Genomic DNA, 14,764 nt, shown 5'->3' on the forward strand with positions numbered 1-14,764 from the left:
AATCAGGGCAAATCAGCCTGGGTCTCCCGGGAGGATCCTTGAGACCAGTAGATGTCATGAACAGGAATTTGCTGAGATGTCTCAGAGACCAGTCAAGAGACAATCTAATATTATCAAACATTGTCAACTTTCCAACCGTGGTATCTGCCAACAGAGGTCATCACCCAAGTGCTTGTGGGAAAGAAATGTTCTCACTGAGCACATCCATGTCACTTCCATCATTCTGACAGTGACGGGCCCAAACCGGAGAGAAGTGCAAAGCTCTTTGTCCATGGGACAATGCATTGTGCAGAAGCAGTAGGACTGTAACGAGGCATATCCACGGGTTAATGGCCAATGTCTACATCACATTGTCATCACCAGCACAGCCATGTAACAGGTCCACAGGCACTATGAAGGGATGTGGCAAAGGAGATTAATTCACTCTGAAACAATAATACCAACTTGTAATTGTCTTCAGTTCGTGCATTGGTTCCAATGTCTGATCCCATAGATTTACAGAATGGATCAGGAGACAAACCAGTGTTTGTCCCAGTGGTATTGGGCAGTGAGATTCTTTGAATGTCCCATCAATTAGCAGATTTTCCTCATCATTCTCTGTCTGTCCGTCCGATCTTCACAGGAAGTCACTGAGCTCGTGCAGAGGAGAAACCGAACTGAGAGTTCCAAACTCTTCTTCAGTCTGGTGATAGAGAAAGACACCCAGGCCCAGAGGGTGATGTGGGTATCCTTTGTGGAAATGAGGAAGGAGTTACCAAAGTTGGACAAGATACTGAAGGAAATCCAGGAACTCGGTACAGTGAAATAACACATTTTGCACTAAATCAGACTGAAATTTTCCAGATTTAACAATACACGTTAGTCCCGGTTTCATGAAAGGTTTTCGATGTCTATAGGTCCTGATCCATATGAGCACATGAATCTCACCCGAAGCTTTTGTGAGTTATCCACGCACCTGAAAGGTGAGTGATGAAATCAATGATTCAAACTGATTACTTGACAGAAATGATGTTGAAAAACGATTGACTTCAGATTGCTGAAACTCGGAGCCCAGCTGTCAGTGTTTGTTGAAAGGATGGTCTTGACTGGAAATCACAATCATTCAGTTGGTACTCGGAGTTGAAGCTACAGTTCAGAACAGTTGTGGCAGTTTGTGGAAATAACTCAGTTCAGTATTTCGGCTTTTCAGCGGTAAGAGTCAATCAGACATCTACACCCAGCAATGTCCTGCTGCCCAAGAAAACCCCAGACATTGCTGGCAGTCTGCTGATGTGTTGTGAATCCCAATGATGCTGGCTGTTGATACAGCAGCAAATCCCAGATTATCTGAGAGCAGAAAAACCATAAAGTTCTTCCACGGTTAGGACGACATGGTAGAGTTGCTGTTAGAGTGCTACTTTTCAGCATCAGTGATCTCGGCTCAGTGCCCGCTGCCGACTGTAAAGAACTGGTAGTGTCTCTCTGTGACCATCAGGGTTTCTTCTGGATTGTCAGGTTTCTTCCCACATTCTGAAGAAGGAGTCATAGAAAAGTACAACACAGAAACAGGCCCATCGACCCATCTAGTCCATGTCGAACCACTTAAACTGCCTACTCCCAATTATCTCTATCCCTGTACCTATCCAAACTTCTTAAATGTTGAAATCGAGGTGGTATGCACCACCCGTGCTGACAATGTGTTTCACCCTCTGACAAACACCGGAGTGAAGAAGTTTCCCTATCTTTTCCCCTTAAACATTAACCATGGCCTCTAGTTGTAGTCCCACATATTGTTAGTGTAAAAAGGCTTCTTTACATTTTTCCTATCAATTCTCCTCTCGATTTTCTGCGTTCCAAGGATTACAGACCTAATCTATTCGAACTTTTCTTATAACTCAGGTCTTCTAGACCAGGCACCATCCATGCAATATGTTCACTGAACTCTTTGACCCATATTTCCATCTTTCCTGCAGGTCACCAAAACTTTACATGATACTCCAAACTAGGTCTCACCAATGTCTTGCACAACTTCGACAGAACATCCCATGTCCTCAATACTTTGATTTATGACGGCCAATGTGCCAAAAGCTTGCTTTATGACCCTGCCTACATGTGACTTTCAATTAATTATGTCCCTGCATTCCCAGATCTTTTTGTTCTACCACATTTCTCAGTGTCCCAGCATTCACAATGTAGGACCCTGGCTGGCCCTATCAAAGTGTAACACCTCGCACTTGTCTGCATTAATTTGTATCTGCAAGTCACGATAGGCTTCCTCGCTGTCCACTACACCCCCAATATTGATGGCATCACAAATGTGCTGATGCAGTTATACATTATAATCCACATCTTTGACATAGATGACAAACAACAACGGACCCAACACCAATCCCTGCAGTACATGTCACCTGTTCAGTCAAAGAGGCAACTCTCTGGCTTTTCCCTCAAAGCCAGTGTGTAGTCCAATTTACCACCTCATCTAGAATGCCTTGCAACTGAACCTTCTTGACCAAGCTCCCATGCAGGACTTTGCCAAATGCCTTACTAAAGTCCACTTAAGCAACATCCACTGACTGGTCTTTATCAACTTTCCTGGTCACTTCCTCGAAGAACTCTATAAGTTTGGTTGAACATGACCAATCACACACAAAACCATGCTGACCATCCTCAATCAGTCCATTTCCAGATGTACAAGTCAGTAGGTTAATTGGTCACATCGATGTAATTGGGCCCTGCGGGTGCTTAGGCTGGAAGGGGCTGTCACTGGGCTATATCGCTAAAAATTAATGAAGCAGATCCTTCTGACTGAGTCCCACTCAGCACAATTTGCACGAATATTAAACTGTAATTCATGTAATCCACATTACGACCATGGATTGAACAGACCTCTGGCAGGGTGTTGATGCTCTGTAAAACTGAAGACAGCTCTGGCTGGTGTTAACACACTGTGAAGCATCATGCACTTCCCAGAGTATCCCGATAAAAGGTCGATCCCTGAATATACCCCTGGAGGTTTCCTCATACACTGTACTCCCATGTACTCTTGCCCTGATACCCTGAACTTCACTTGCTTGTAATATATTCACAAAGCACTTTTGCATTTTTCTTAAACATCACTATGGCATGTCCCAGACTGGTCTCATAGTTCATTTGAAGTAATTCTACTCTACACCTTGCAGAACATTTTCTTTGTTTTTTTTATTCCTTAATCTGAGAACAACACCTTTTATCAGAAGACGCATTGATATACCTCGATTTTCAATGTTCCTTACAATTTACTCCTTTCATGCCCACAAAACACCCAATATTCACTTTTGAATGACTCCAGCTTACTGGGTGAAGAATCACCTTCAATCAGTGCTGTGATATGCAATCGAAATAATCCCTCTCCTACTTTAGGATATCCATGTCCAATCCATCTGCTCTCCTATCCATAACTGAGATGAAGCTTAGCTTCTTTTTCCATATTTAAAGTGCTTCAACTACATGAAAGAACAGGATCTCTCCTCGATGCACTTCAATCCGTTAATAAAAACAATCCAGATACATTCATAGGGAAGTTGGAATCCAGTTCTACGAGGTCGCTTTCATTCATGACATCTCTGTGTGATTTATCTACTCCTGTATCTCCTGATAACTGTTCAGCAGTGTCTGGTATAACTGAATCGAAGAGACAATAGACAATAGGTGCAGGAGTAGGCCCTTCGGCCCTTCGAGCCAGCACCACCATTCAATGTGATCATGGCTGATCATCCACAGTCAGTACCCCGTTCTTCCCTTCCCCCCCATATCCCTTGATTCCGCTATCTTTAAGAGCTCGATTTAACTCTTTCTTGAAAGCATCCAGAGAATTGGCCTCCAGTGCCTTCTGAGGCAGAGCATTCCATAGATCCACAACTCTCTGAGTGAAAACGTTTTTCCTCAACTCTGTTCTAAATGGCCTACTCCTTATTGTTAAACTGTGGCCTCTGGTTCTGTTTTCCCCCAATATCGGGAATATGTTTCCTGCCTCTAGCGTGTCCAATCGCTTTAGAATCTTATATGTCTCAATCAGATCCCTTCTCATCCTTCTAAATTCCAGTGTATACAAGCCCAGTCGCTCCAATCCTTAAACATATGACAGTCCCGCCATCCTGGCAATTAACATCGTGAACCTACTCTTCACTCCCTCAATAGCAAGAATGTCCTTCCTCAAATTTGGAGACCAGAACTGAACAGAAATCTCCAGGTGTGGTCTCACAAGGGCCCTGTACAACTGCAGAAGGACCTCTTTGCTCCTATACTCAACTCCCCTTGTTATGAAGGCCAACATGCCATTAGCTTTCCTCACATCCTGCTGTACCTGCATGTTTACTTTCAGTGATGGATGAACAAGGACAGCTAGAGCTCATTGTACTTCCATTTATCCTAACTTGACAACATTTAGATAGTAATCTGCCTTTCTGTTCTTGCCACCAAAGTGGATAACCTCACATCTATCCACATTAAACTGCATCTGCCATGCATCTGCCTACTCACCCAACCTGTCAAAGTCACCCTGCATTCTCCTAACATGCTCCTCACATTTCACACTGCCATCTAGCTTTGTGTATTCTGCAAATTTGCTGCTGTTACTTTTAATCCCTTCATCTAAATCATTGATGTATATTGTAAGTAGCTCCGGTCCCATCACCCAGCCTTGCGGTACCCCACTAGTTATTGACTACCATTCTGAAAAGGAACCGTTATTCCCTACTCTTTGTTTCCTGTCTGCCAACCAATTTTCTATCCATGTGAGTGCCCTATCCCCAATACCACGTGCTTTAATTTTGCCCGCTAATCTCCTATGTGGGAATTTATCAAAGGCTTTCTGAAAGTCCAGGTACACTACATCCACTGGCTCTCCCTTGTACATTTTCATAGTTACATACTCAACAAATCCCAATAGATTAGTCAAGCATGATTTCCCCTTTGTAAATCCATGCTGACTCGGTCTGATCCTTCTACTGCTATCCAAATGTGCAATTATGACCAGGTTGCACTCCAGAAAAAGTTTGCACTCTTTCTGCAAGGAAGGTTCTGAGTGTGTTTATAAGTTGGCTTTCACTTCACGGTTAATTAGATGAACATTCTCCTCAAAATATAGGTGATTTGATTGTGATGTCATTACAGATTTGTTACTTCAACAGATTTATTGTTTATTACATTTATGGACAGGGGTTGGGAATCTTATCTTCGATGCAGCTCAATGACTTTCGTCTGGTCAGGGAGAGTGAAGAGGTGATAGATAGGAGCTATAGGCAGCTCGTTACACCGAGGTCTCAGGAGAGATAAGTGGGTAATAGTCAGGAGACGGAAGGGCAAAAATCAGATTCTAGATAGTACCCCATTGGCTGTCCCAGTTAACAATAAATACTCCTGTTTGAGTACTGTTGGGGGGAACATTCTACCTGAGGGAAGCAACAGTGGCCATGCCTCAGGCACAGAGTTTAGCCCTCTGGCTAAGAAGGGTACGGAAATGAAGAGGATGGCAGCAATGATAGGGGAGGATGCACCATCAATAACTCTCGGAGACGGAAGGCGAAAGATAAGCTTTTATTAACAGCACGAGACCACGACCAGCAGCAAGAGACCACCACACAACATCCTGGAGACTGAGTGAGGAGCAGTGCCTCCAATCACTTTTATTCTGGGGTCTGTGGGAGGAGCCACAGGAGCAGTCAGCAGAGGTGCGTGTCCAGACAGGTATATGTAGTTTACCACAGGGGACTCCATAGTTACAAAGTCAGATACAGTATTCTACGGATGCAGGAAAGAAACACTTCTGATAGTTTACTTCTCAGTGCCAGGGTCTGGGATGTTTCTGATAGTGTCCGCAATATCCTGAAAGTAGGAAGGAGAACAGCCAGAGGTCATGGAATATATTGGAACCAAAGACATAGGAAGGAAAAGGGGAGTCTCCTTTTGGCAGATTATGGAGTAAGACGCGTTTACCACGGATCGACCCTTTTGCAACTTTCCACTGTTATATTTGTTTAAATTTGGAAGATTTATTACTTTTGTTGAAGGATTTACGATTCAGTCACAACGGCTGATACTCGATCTGGAATTGAACTAAGATGTGACAAAAGTCGAACAAACAAAGAAATCAGAGGAAGTCTCTACTTCAGAAAGAATGCTCTCTCTAATAGAAGCTATTAATGTCAAGATCGGTATGGTGGATACCAAGATTGATAAACTGACGAAGGCTAATGAAAAGCTTGAAAAAAATCACCTTCGCTGTTCAAGATTCTTTTAAGAATCTGGAACTTCAATATCAGATTCTTAAACAGAGCACTCATAGAATTGAAATAGAGCAAGAGTTAATAAATCAAGCTATTAAAGATCAAGAATTGAAGATCTGTTTCATGGAAAAGAAAATTAATAAGGCTACTTTGGAGCTATCAAGAATTAAGAAGAAGTCGATTGATCTGGAAAGCAGAAGACGCAGGATGAATTTATGCATATTGGGTTTGCCTGAAAATACGGAAACTGGTGAGCCATTAAAGTTATTTTTAAACATGTTATACTCACTTTTCAGCTTTACCGGTACTTGACAGAGACCATCAAATTTTACGTCCTAAGCCTTCACCTGAAATGAAGCCTCGTCCTGTGATTTTATGTTTTCATTATTTCACAACTAAAGAAGCTATTCTCTGGGATGCATGGGTAAGCTAATTTATAACGGAGCAGAGTTTCGGATAGTTGAAGATTTCACCCCAGAGATTCATGCTGAAAGAATTAAGTATCGGGAACTGATGGCTGAATTTTATAAGATTAACTGTCGTCCCTCTTTGCAGTATCCGGCTCGTTTGAGAATTTCTCCACCTAATCGTCACCGAAAATGGATAACTCCCCAGAAGAGAGGTGGAAATTTATAAAGGAGTTTAAGTTTATGTCGCAAGCAATTGAATAGTTAATCCTCAGCTGGGAGCTTTTTGTAGCTGCTTTGTTTAGTCTAATCCACGTTTTGAGTGCCCAGGCACGGACTTGGTTGATTTACTTACATCTGTTGTTGTTTGCGTTAATAGTCAATGTAGTTTCGGATTTTATATATATGCACTTACCTTTTTTTTTGATTTGTAAGTCTCTAACCTTAGTCGTAATATATTAGTTGGTTGGATTCATCTTTTGAATACATGATTAATGTATTTTAAATGAATCTAAGATGGCTGTCATCAGCTAGGTTTTAATGCTGTTAGACATAATGTTTAAATATTTGGAATTTGATTATCTCTTCATGTTCCTTTTGTTATGTCTTTAGTTGGTGGGGTTAATGTATAGCTTTGTAAGCAGAGCCTGTTAACTAGAGACGTGGGTTAAGGGTTATTAGAGTAGCATGCTGTTCACCTATTGGATGGTTTCTGGGTCTTGGGGGGAGGGGTGCGGCTATTAGATTGGTTGTTTTTCGACTTGGCAGTCTTCAGAGGTTTATTTTCTTCAATCAGGTTGCTTTTCATTCTGATCGATTCGATGCTTTGTCCTTTCTTCGGATTTAGTCTGTGCCTGCACATTAGCTGACTTTATAAAATTTTAAATTAAAACTTAAATATAGATGTTAATAAATTTAATATAATATCTTGGAATCTGAGCGGCATGAATCAACCTATCAAGTGTAGAAAGATTTTTAAGAAACTAAAAACACTTCATACGAATATTATTTTTACGCAGGAGACTCGTATCCATAGGCAGGAACCCTAAAAGCACCAGAGAACGTTACAGCACATTACAGACATTTTATCCGTCCATGTTGTGCCAATCCATACATTCTTCAAAAAAAGTACTAAACCCACACTACCCTATAACCCTCCATTTTTCTTCCATCCATGTGCCTGTCCAAGAGGCTCTTAAATACTCCTAATGTTTTAGATTCCACCAACATCCCTGGCAACTCATTCCAGGCACTCACAACCCTCTGTGTAAAAAAAAAACTTACCCCTGATGTCTCCCCTAAACTTCCGTCCTTTAATTTTGTACCTATGCCCTCTGGTGTTAATGATAAAGATGAAAATCTTTCTTTTTTAAATTTTGGAAGGGCCCTCTATTTCATTCTTCATCAGTAAATAAAATTAGAGGAGTATCTATTATTATTATTACCAAAATCCCTTTTGTACATTTTAATACTGTTACTGATTTAATTGGAAGATATTTAATTGTTACTGGTTTGTTCTGTGTTCAGAAGGTGGCTTTGGTGTATGTTTGTGCACCTAATATAGGTAGCTCTGATTTTTTTTTAAGAAGCTATTCTCTGTGCTGCCGAATTTAAATAAATATAAATTGATTACGGGCAGTGACTTGAACTGCTGTCTTAACCCGTCAGTTGATTGGTCCTCAGCCAATCCATTGCTTTCTAATAAGGGTGCAACCTGTTTTAATTATTTTAATAGGAAATGGTTTTGTTGATATCTGGATATTTATATATCCTAAAGATAGTGATTTCCCTTTTTTCACATGTATATAATAAGTATTCAAAAATTGATTATTTTTTGTTGAATGCGCAATCGGTGCCATTTGTTGCTGATATTGTATATGATGTGCTTGCGTTGTTGTATTATGCACCCATGAAATTAGCTTTGAAGATATTTGATAAAATACTGACGATATCTCAGTGGAGATATAATGCTACATTGATACAATATTTAACTTTTGTAAGTTTTATTTAAGAGCTATTTTCTCTATTTTTCGAATTAAATACAATAGAGCGAATGTCAAATTTGGTTATTTGAGATACGCTGAAATCCTTTCTTAGGGGACAGATAATTACATATTCAGTAGGTTTAAAAAAGGAAACCAAAGCGGAACTTTTAATGATTACTAACAGGATTTAAAAATAGATATAGTTTATTCAGTAATGGCTAGTGAAGATCTCTATAAGGAAAGGGTGGAACAAACACAACATGATTTGTTTTTGACTTTTCCATCGAGAAACACCTTCTTAAATCTAAAAGTCAATTCTCCTTACATGGGGATAAGTCAGGTAAATTGTTGACTGGTCAATTAAAAGCAACTATAGTTAGAAGACAGATCCTAAAAATATGAAGACCTGATAGAACTGAAATGGTAGAACCTCATGAAATTAATAACGTACTGTATATATGGATTTTCGCTCTAGCTGTATATATCTGAATTTTCAGACAATATTACTTTTGTGGATAGATTCTTTCAAAAATTGAGTATACTTAAAATTTCTATCCAAGATATGAGTACATTAGATGTGCCAATTAAACAAGAGGAAATAGCAGGTGCTATATCCTCTTTCCAATCAGGTACAGCTCCAGGACCGGACGGATATACAATGGAATTTTATGAGTCTTTTACTGAAATACTTACACCTCATTTATGTTAAATTTTCACTACTTTATATCCTTTGGGAATCTCCTGAAATCTTTTTATCAAGTATCAATCTAATTAATTCCAAAAAACGAAAAAGATTTATCGGATGTGCTTACTATAGACCAATCTCTCTATAGAATGTGGATTTTAAAATTCTTTCTAAGGTCTTGGCTAATAGACTTGAGAATTTTCACCGAGTGTTATTTCTAACGATCAAGCGGGATTTATTAAAAATAGGTTTTCAGATTTTAACATTTGAAGTCTATTAGACATTACTCACTCCTCTCCATCTAAATAATCTGAATGTGTTGTTTTTCTTGATGTGGAGAAAGCTGTCATAGGGTGGAGTGGTCTTATTTATTTGAGGTTTTGGAAAGATTTAATTTTGGTCTGGGATTTATTTCTTGGATCAGATTGATCTATCAAGCCCCTATGGTGGCGGTTATAACTAACAATAAAAAATCTCCTTATTTTAGATATACGAGTTAACCACCAGGGTTGTTCTCTTAGCCCTTTATAATTTAACCTGGCTTTAGAACCACTTGCAATTGCTCTTGTGAATTTCAATACTGTTCAGGGTATTAAGAGAGTAGTCAAAGTGCGCAAGGTTCTGTTTTATGCAGACTACCTGTTAGTTTTTATTTCAGATCCTAGGAAATCTATTCCTTCTTGGATATCTGTATTTTCTGAATTCAGTAGTCTCTCTGGATATAAATTAAATTGACAAAAAAGCGAATTATTTCCTATTAATAATCACTCAGATCAATATGTCAAATAACTCTTAGTATTGCTAAAAATCACTTTACTTATTTTGGTATTAAACTTACTAAAAAATTGAAGGATCTGTATAAATATAATTTTCTCCCATTAATTGATTATACACACCAAATGCTTTCTAAATGGTTGCCTATGACCCTATCATTAGTTGGTCGAGTTAATGCTATTAAAATGATAGTTTTACCGAAATTTATCTGCACATTTCAAGCAATTCCTTCCTTTGATCCTAAAATGTTTTTTGAGAGAATGGACTCTATAATCGTATCTTATATTTGGAATAATAAAAATTCTACGTTGAGCAAACCTTTATTGCAGAAATTTAAAAAAGGACAGTGGTATGCCTTTGCCAAATTTTAGATTGCATTATCTTTTGGATTCAATAGTCAGACATACATGACAGTCCTTCATGGTTGGATTTGGAGGAAAACTAGGTGAAGGGGTTCTCCTTGGTCTCGTTACTGGGAGCTCCTCTTCCCTTTTTATTTTCTAAGATCAGTAGACAAGACATTAATCCCATTATTAAACATGCTTTAAGAATTTGGTTTCAGTTTTGCAGATATTTTTAATTAAATAATTTAGTTCTTTCCAGCAATAGCCATTTTAACTATATTTTCCAAACATCAATTTTGGATAAGACCTTTCTAATTTGGAAAACTAAGGAAATAATAACTTTTTCAGACTTGTTTTTAGGGGATTGTTGAATGTTTTTCTCTCAGTTAGTGGATAAATGATTTATCTAATGTACACTTTTTTAGATATTTACAAGTTAGGAATTTTTTTACGTGGTTTGCTGCCAAGTTAGCCCTCTGCTCATCCACCTAATACGACAGATGCAGTCTTCCCGCTTAAACCACTTCAAAAAGGAATAATAGCTATTATTTATGAACGGTTATTGAATTTTACGAATGATGTTTAACGATAAAATTAAAGGTGCCTGGGAATTGGAATTTCAAGGGTTACTTTCAGATAATCAATGGAGTAATATTTTTCATTTGGTTAATAACTCATCTATTTGTGCACACAATTCCTTGTTACAGTTCATTGGGCACATATGTCAAAGGATAAGCTAGCACGTACTTTTCCAACATCAATCCTATTTGTGATAGATGTAATATTGAGGTGGCCACTGTAACTCATATGTTTTAGTCTTGCATAAAGCTGGACAATTTTTGGAAAGCTGCTTTTAAAACTTTATCAGAAGTCTTGGATCTGGATGTAGAAACTAACTTACTTATGACAGTCTTAGGGATTATCCCATCAGAAACAGGAAATATACCTGTTTCCACTCAATGCATTATAGGCTTTTCAACTTTATTGGCTTGGAGAGCCATTTTACTGAATGGAAAGGATTCTAATCCACCTACTGTCTTCTATTGGCTTTCATCCATTATGTCCTGTTTAAGCTTAGGGAAAATAAGAAGTCAGACATTTGATACATCCTTTAAATTTGAGCAAACCTGATGACATTTTATTTAATATTTTCATATGATTTGATTTATTATTCTTCCAGTTTCTTTTTCAACTTTTAGATTTGATCAGAAAGTCTTTCTTTTTTTTTGGTTCTATCCTCCGAATGGACTGCACAGTCCTCTTTTTTTCGTTTGTTTTTACTCATTTAAAAAAAAAATAAGTTTTTTTTTTCTACGAATTGGTAAGAGAAGGATTAGTTATCTCCTTTCTCAGCATATACTCTATATTAGCTTAATACTATGCGTGATTTTGATAATGTCTATTTCACTTTCCATTTCTATTTTTATTGATATATATATATATATATACAGAGACTTCGATGACACAGGGTCAGGAATGCTTACTTTGAGTGCCAGGCTTTAGATATTTCAGAAAGGACAGGGTGGGAGGCAAAAGAGGTGGGGGCATGGCACTGTTGATCAGAGATAGTGTCACGGCTGCAGAAAAGGAGGAAATCATGGCAGGATCGTCCATGGATTCACTGTGGGTGGAGGTTAGGAGCAGGAGGTGCTCAATAAATCTACTTGGTGTTTTTATGGACCACCCAATAGTAACAGGGACATCGAGGAGCAGATAGGAAAACAGATGCTGGAAGGTTGTATTAATAACAGGGTTTGTAGTAATGGAAGGTTTTCATTTCCCAAACAGTGACTGGCATCTCCCTCGCGGAAGTGGTTTAGATGGGGTTGAGTTTGTTAGGAGTGCCCAGGAAGGTTTCTTGACACAATATGTAGATATGCCTACAAGAGGGGAGGCTGTACTTGATCTGGTATTGGGAAATTAACCTGGTCAGGTGTCAGGTCTCAGTGGGAGAGCATATTGGAGATAGTGATCACAAATCTATCTCCTTTACCATAGCATTGGAGAGGGATTGGAAAATGACAATTAGTAAAGTGTTTAATTGGAGTAAGGGGTAATCTGAGTCCATCAGGCAGGAACTTATAAATTGGGAACAGGTGTTCTTAGGGTATGGCAGAAATGTGGCAAATCTCATCAAGAAGAAAAGAAAATCTTATCAAAGGTTCAAAAAAAGATAATGATAGAGATCTAGAAGAATATAAGGCCAGCAGGAAGGAGATTAAGAAGACAATTAGGAGAGCCAGTAGGGGCCATGAGAAGGCCATGGCAAAGGGGATTAAAAAAAAAACCCAAGGCATTCTACAAGTCCGTGAAGAGCAAGAGGATAAGATATGAGATAATAGGACTAATCAAGTGTGACAGTAGAAAAGTGTGTGTGGAACAGGAGGGGATAACAGAGGTATTTAATGAATACTTTGCTTCAGTATTCTCTATGGAGAAGGATCATGGCAATCGTAGAGATAATTTACAGTGGGCTGAAAAGCTTGACCATATGGATATTAAGAAAGAGGATGTTCTGGAGCTTTTGGAAAGCATCAAGTTCGATAAATCACTGGGACATGATAGGATGTACCCCAGGCTACCGGGGAGGCAAGCGAGGAAATTGCTAAGCCTCTGGCAATGAAGTTTGCATCATCAATGGGTACGGGAGAGGTTCTGGATGATTGGAGTGTTGCAGACATTATTTCCTTATTCAATAAATGGAGTAGAAATATCCAGGAATTTATAGACCAGTGAGTCTTACTTCAGTGGTTGGCAAGTTCATGGAGAAGATTCCGAGAAGCAGGATTTATGCAAATTTGGAGAGATATAATATGATTAGGAATAGTCAGCATGGCTTTCTCAAGGGCAGGTCGTGCCTTATGAGCCTGATTGAATGTTTTGACGATGCGACTAAACACATTGATGAAGGAAGAGCAGGAGATGTAGTGTATATGGATTTTCTCAAGGCATTTGATAAGGTACCGCATGCAAGTCTTATTGAGAAAATAAGATGGCATGGGATATAAGGGCGCATTGCTTTGTGGATCCAGAATTGGCTTGCTCACAGAAGGCAAAGAGTGGTTGTAGATGGGTCATGTTCTCTATGGAGGTTGGTGACAAGTGGAGTGCCTCATGGATCCGTTCTGGGATCCTATCTCTTCATGCTTTTTATAAATGACCTGGATGAGGAAGTGGAGGGATGGGTTATTAAATTTGCTGAGGACACTAAGGTTGGGGGTGTTGTGGACAGTGTGGAGGGCTGTTAGAAGTTGCAGCGGGACATTGATAGGATGAAAACTAGGCTGAGAAGTGGTAGATAGAGCTCAGCCCAGATAAATGTGAGGTAGTTCATTTTGGTAGGTCAAACATGATGGCAGAATATGGACTCTTGGCAGTGTGGTGGATCAGAGAAATCTTGGGGTCCGAGTCCATAGGATGCTGAAAGCTGCTGCACAGGTTGGCTCTGTGGTTAAGAAGGCATACGATGTATTGGCCTTAATCAATCGTGGGATTGAGTTTAGGAGCTGAGAGGTAATGTTGCAGCTATACAGGACCCTGGTCAGACTCCACTTGGAGTATTTCCCTCAGTTCTGTTTGCCTCACTACGTGAAAGTTGTGGAAACCATAGAAAGATTGCAGAGGAGATTTACAAGGATGATTCCTGGATTGGGGAGCAAGCCTTATGAGAATAGGTTGAGGAAACTTGGCTATTTTTCCTTGGAGCAATATAGGATGAGAGGTGACCTGATAGAGGTGTATGCGATGATGCGAGGCATTGATCATGTGGATAGTCAGAGGGTTTTCTCTAGGGCTGAAATGGCTAACAAGAGAGAGCACAGTTTTAAGATGCTTGGAAGTAGGTACAGAGGAGATGTCAAGGTTGAGTTGTTTCATATAGGACAGTCGCAAGTGCATGGAATGGGCTGCCGGTGACGTTGTTGGAGTCGGATACAATAGGGTCATTTAAAAGACACCTGGATAGGTACATGAAGGTTAAGAAAATAGAGGGCTATGGTGAATTCATGTTCGGCACAACTTTGTGGGCTGAAAGGCCCTTATTGTGCTGTAGGTTTTCTATGTTTCTATGTTTCTGACTTGTCGTTGGTTAATTTGTAAAAACTGATCTAGATCTAGGCGTAGTTTATGAAACAAAAATCAGAAGGGGAATAAGGAAGTCTGATCGTCCAATGAAATCAGCTTTCAAGTGAAGAAATCTAATGCAATATTCACCATTCGCCGATTCCAGTATTGATAAAAATGCATTCTCTTTCTAACAACTCCATTGTTTTTTTACATCCCTCTGTTAACCGTATCATGGTTCACCACAGTCCTGTTAACCTAATTG

At 39.3% G+C, this 14,764-nt stretch overlaps 1 protein-coding gene across 4 annotated transcripts in view; it reads left to right on the forward strand.

The window, feature by feature from the left end:
• LOC132388577 (NACHT, LRR and PYD domains-containing protein 3-like) overlaps window positions 1–14,764 on the forward strand; it is an 84,549-nt gene that overhangs the window by 56,140 nt on the left and 13,645 nt on the right. For all 4 annotated transcript variants that reach the window (XM_059960954.1, XM_059960955.1, XM_059960953.1 and 1 more), the window contains 2 exons: window positions 623–794; window positions 897–962. In XM_059960954.1, coding sequence (XP_059816937.1) covers window positions 623–794; window positions 897–962 — 238 coding nt within the window. The remainder of the gene's footprint in view (window positions 1–622; window positions 795–896; window positions 963–14,764) is intronic.

The sequence above is a fragment of the Hypanus sabinus genome, unplaced genomic scaffold (genome assembly GCF_030144855.1).
Source record: "Hypanus sabinus isolate sHypSab1 unplaced genomic scaffold, sHypSab1.hap1 scaffold_353, whole genome shotgun sequence".
NCBI classification, from domain to species: domain Eukaryota; kingdom Metazoa; phylum Chordata; class Chondrichthyes; order Myliobatiformes; family Dasyatidae; genus Hypanus; species Hypanus sabinus.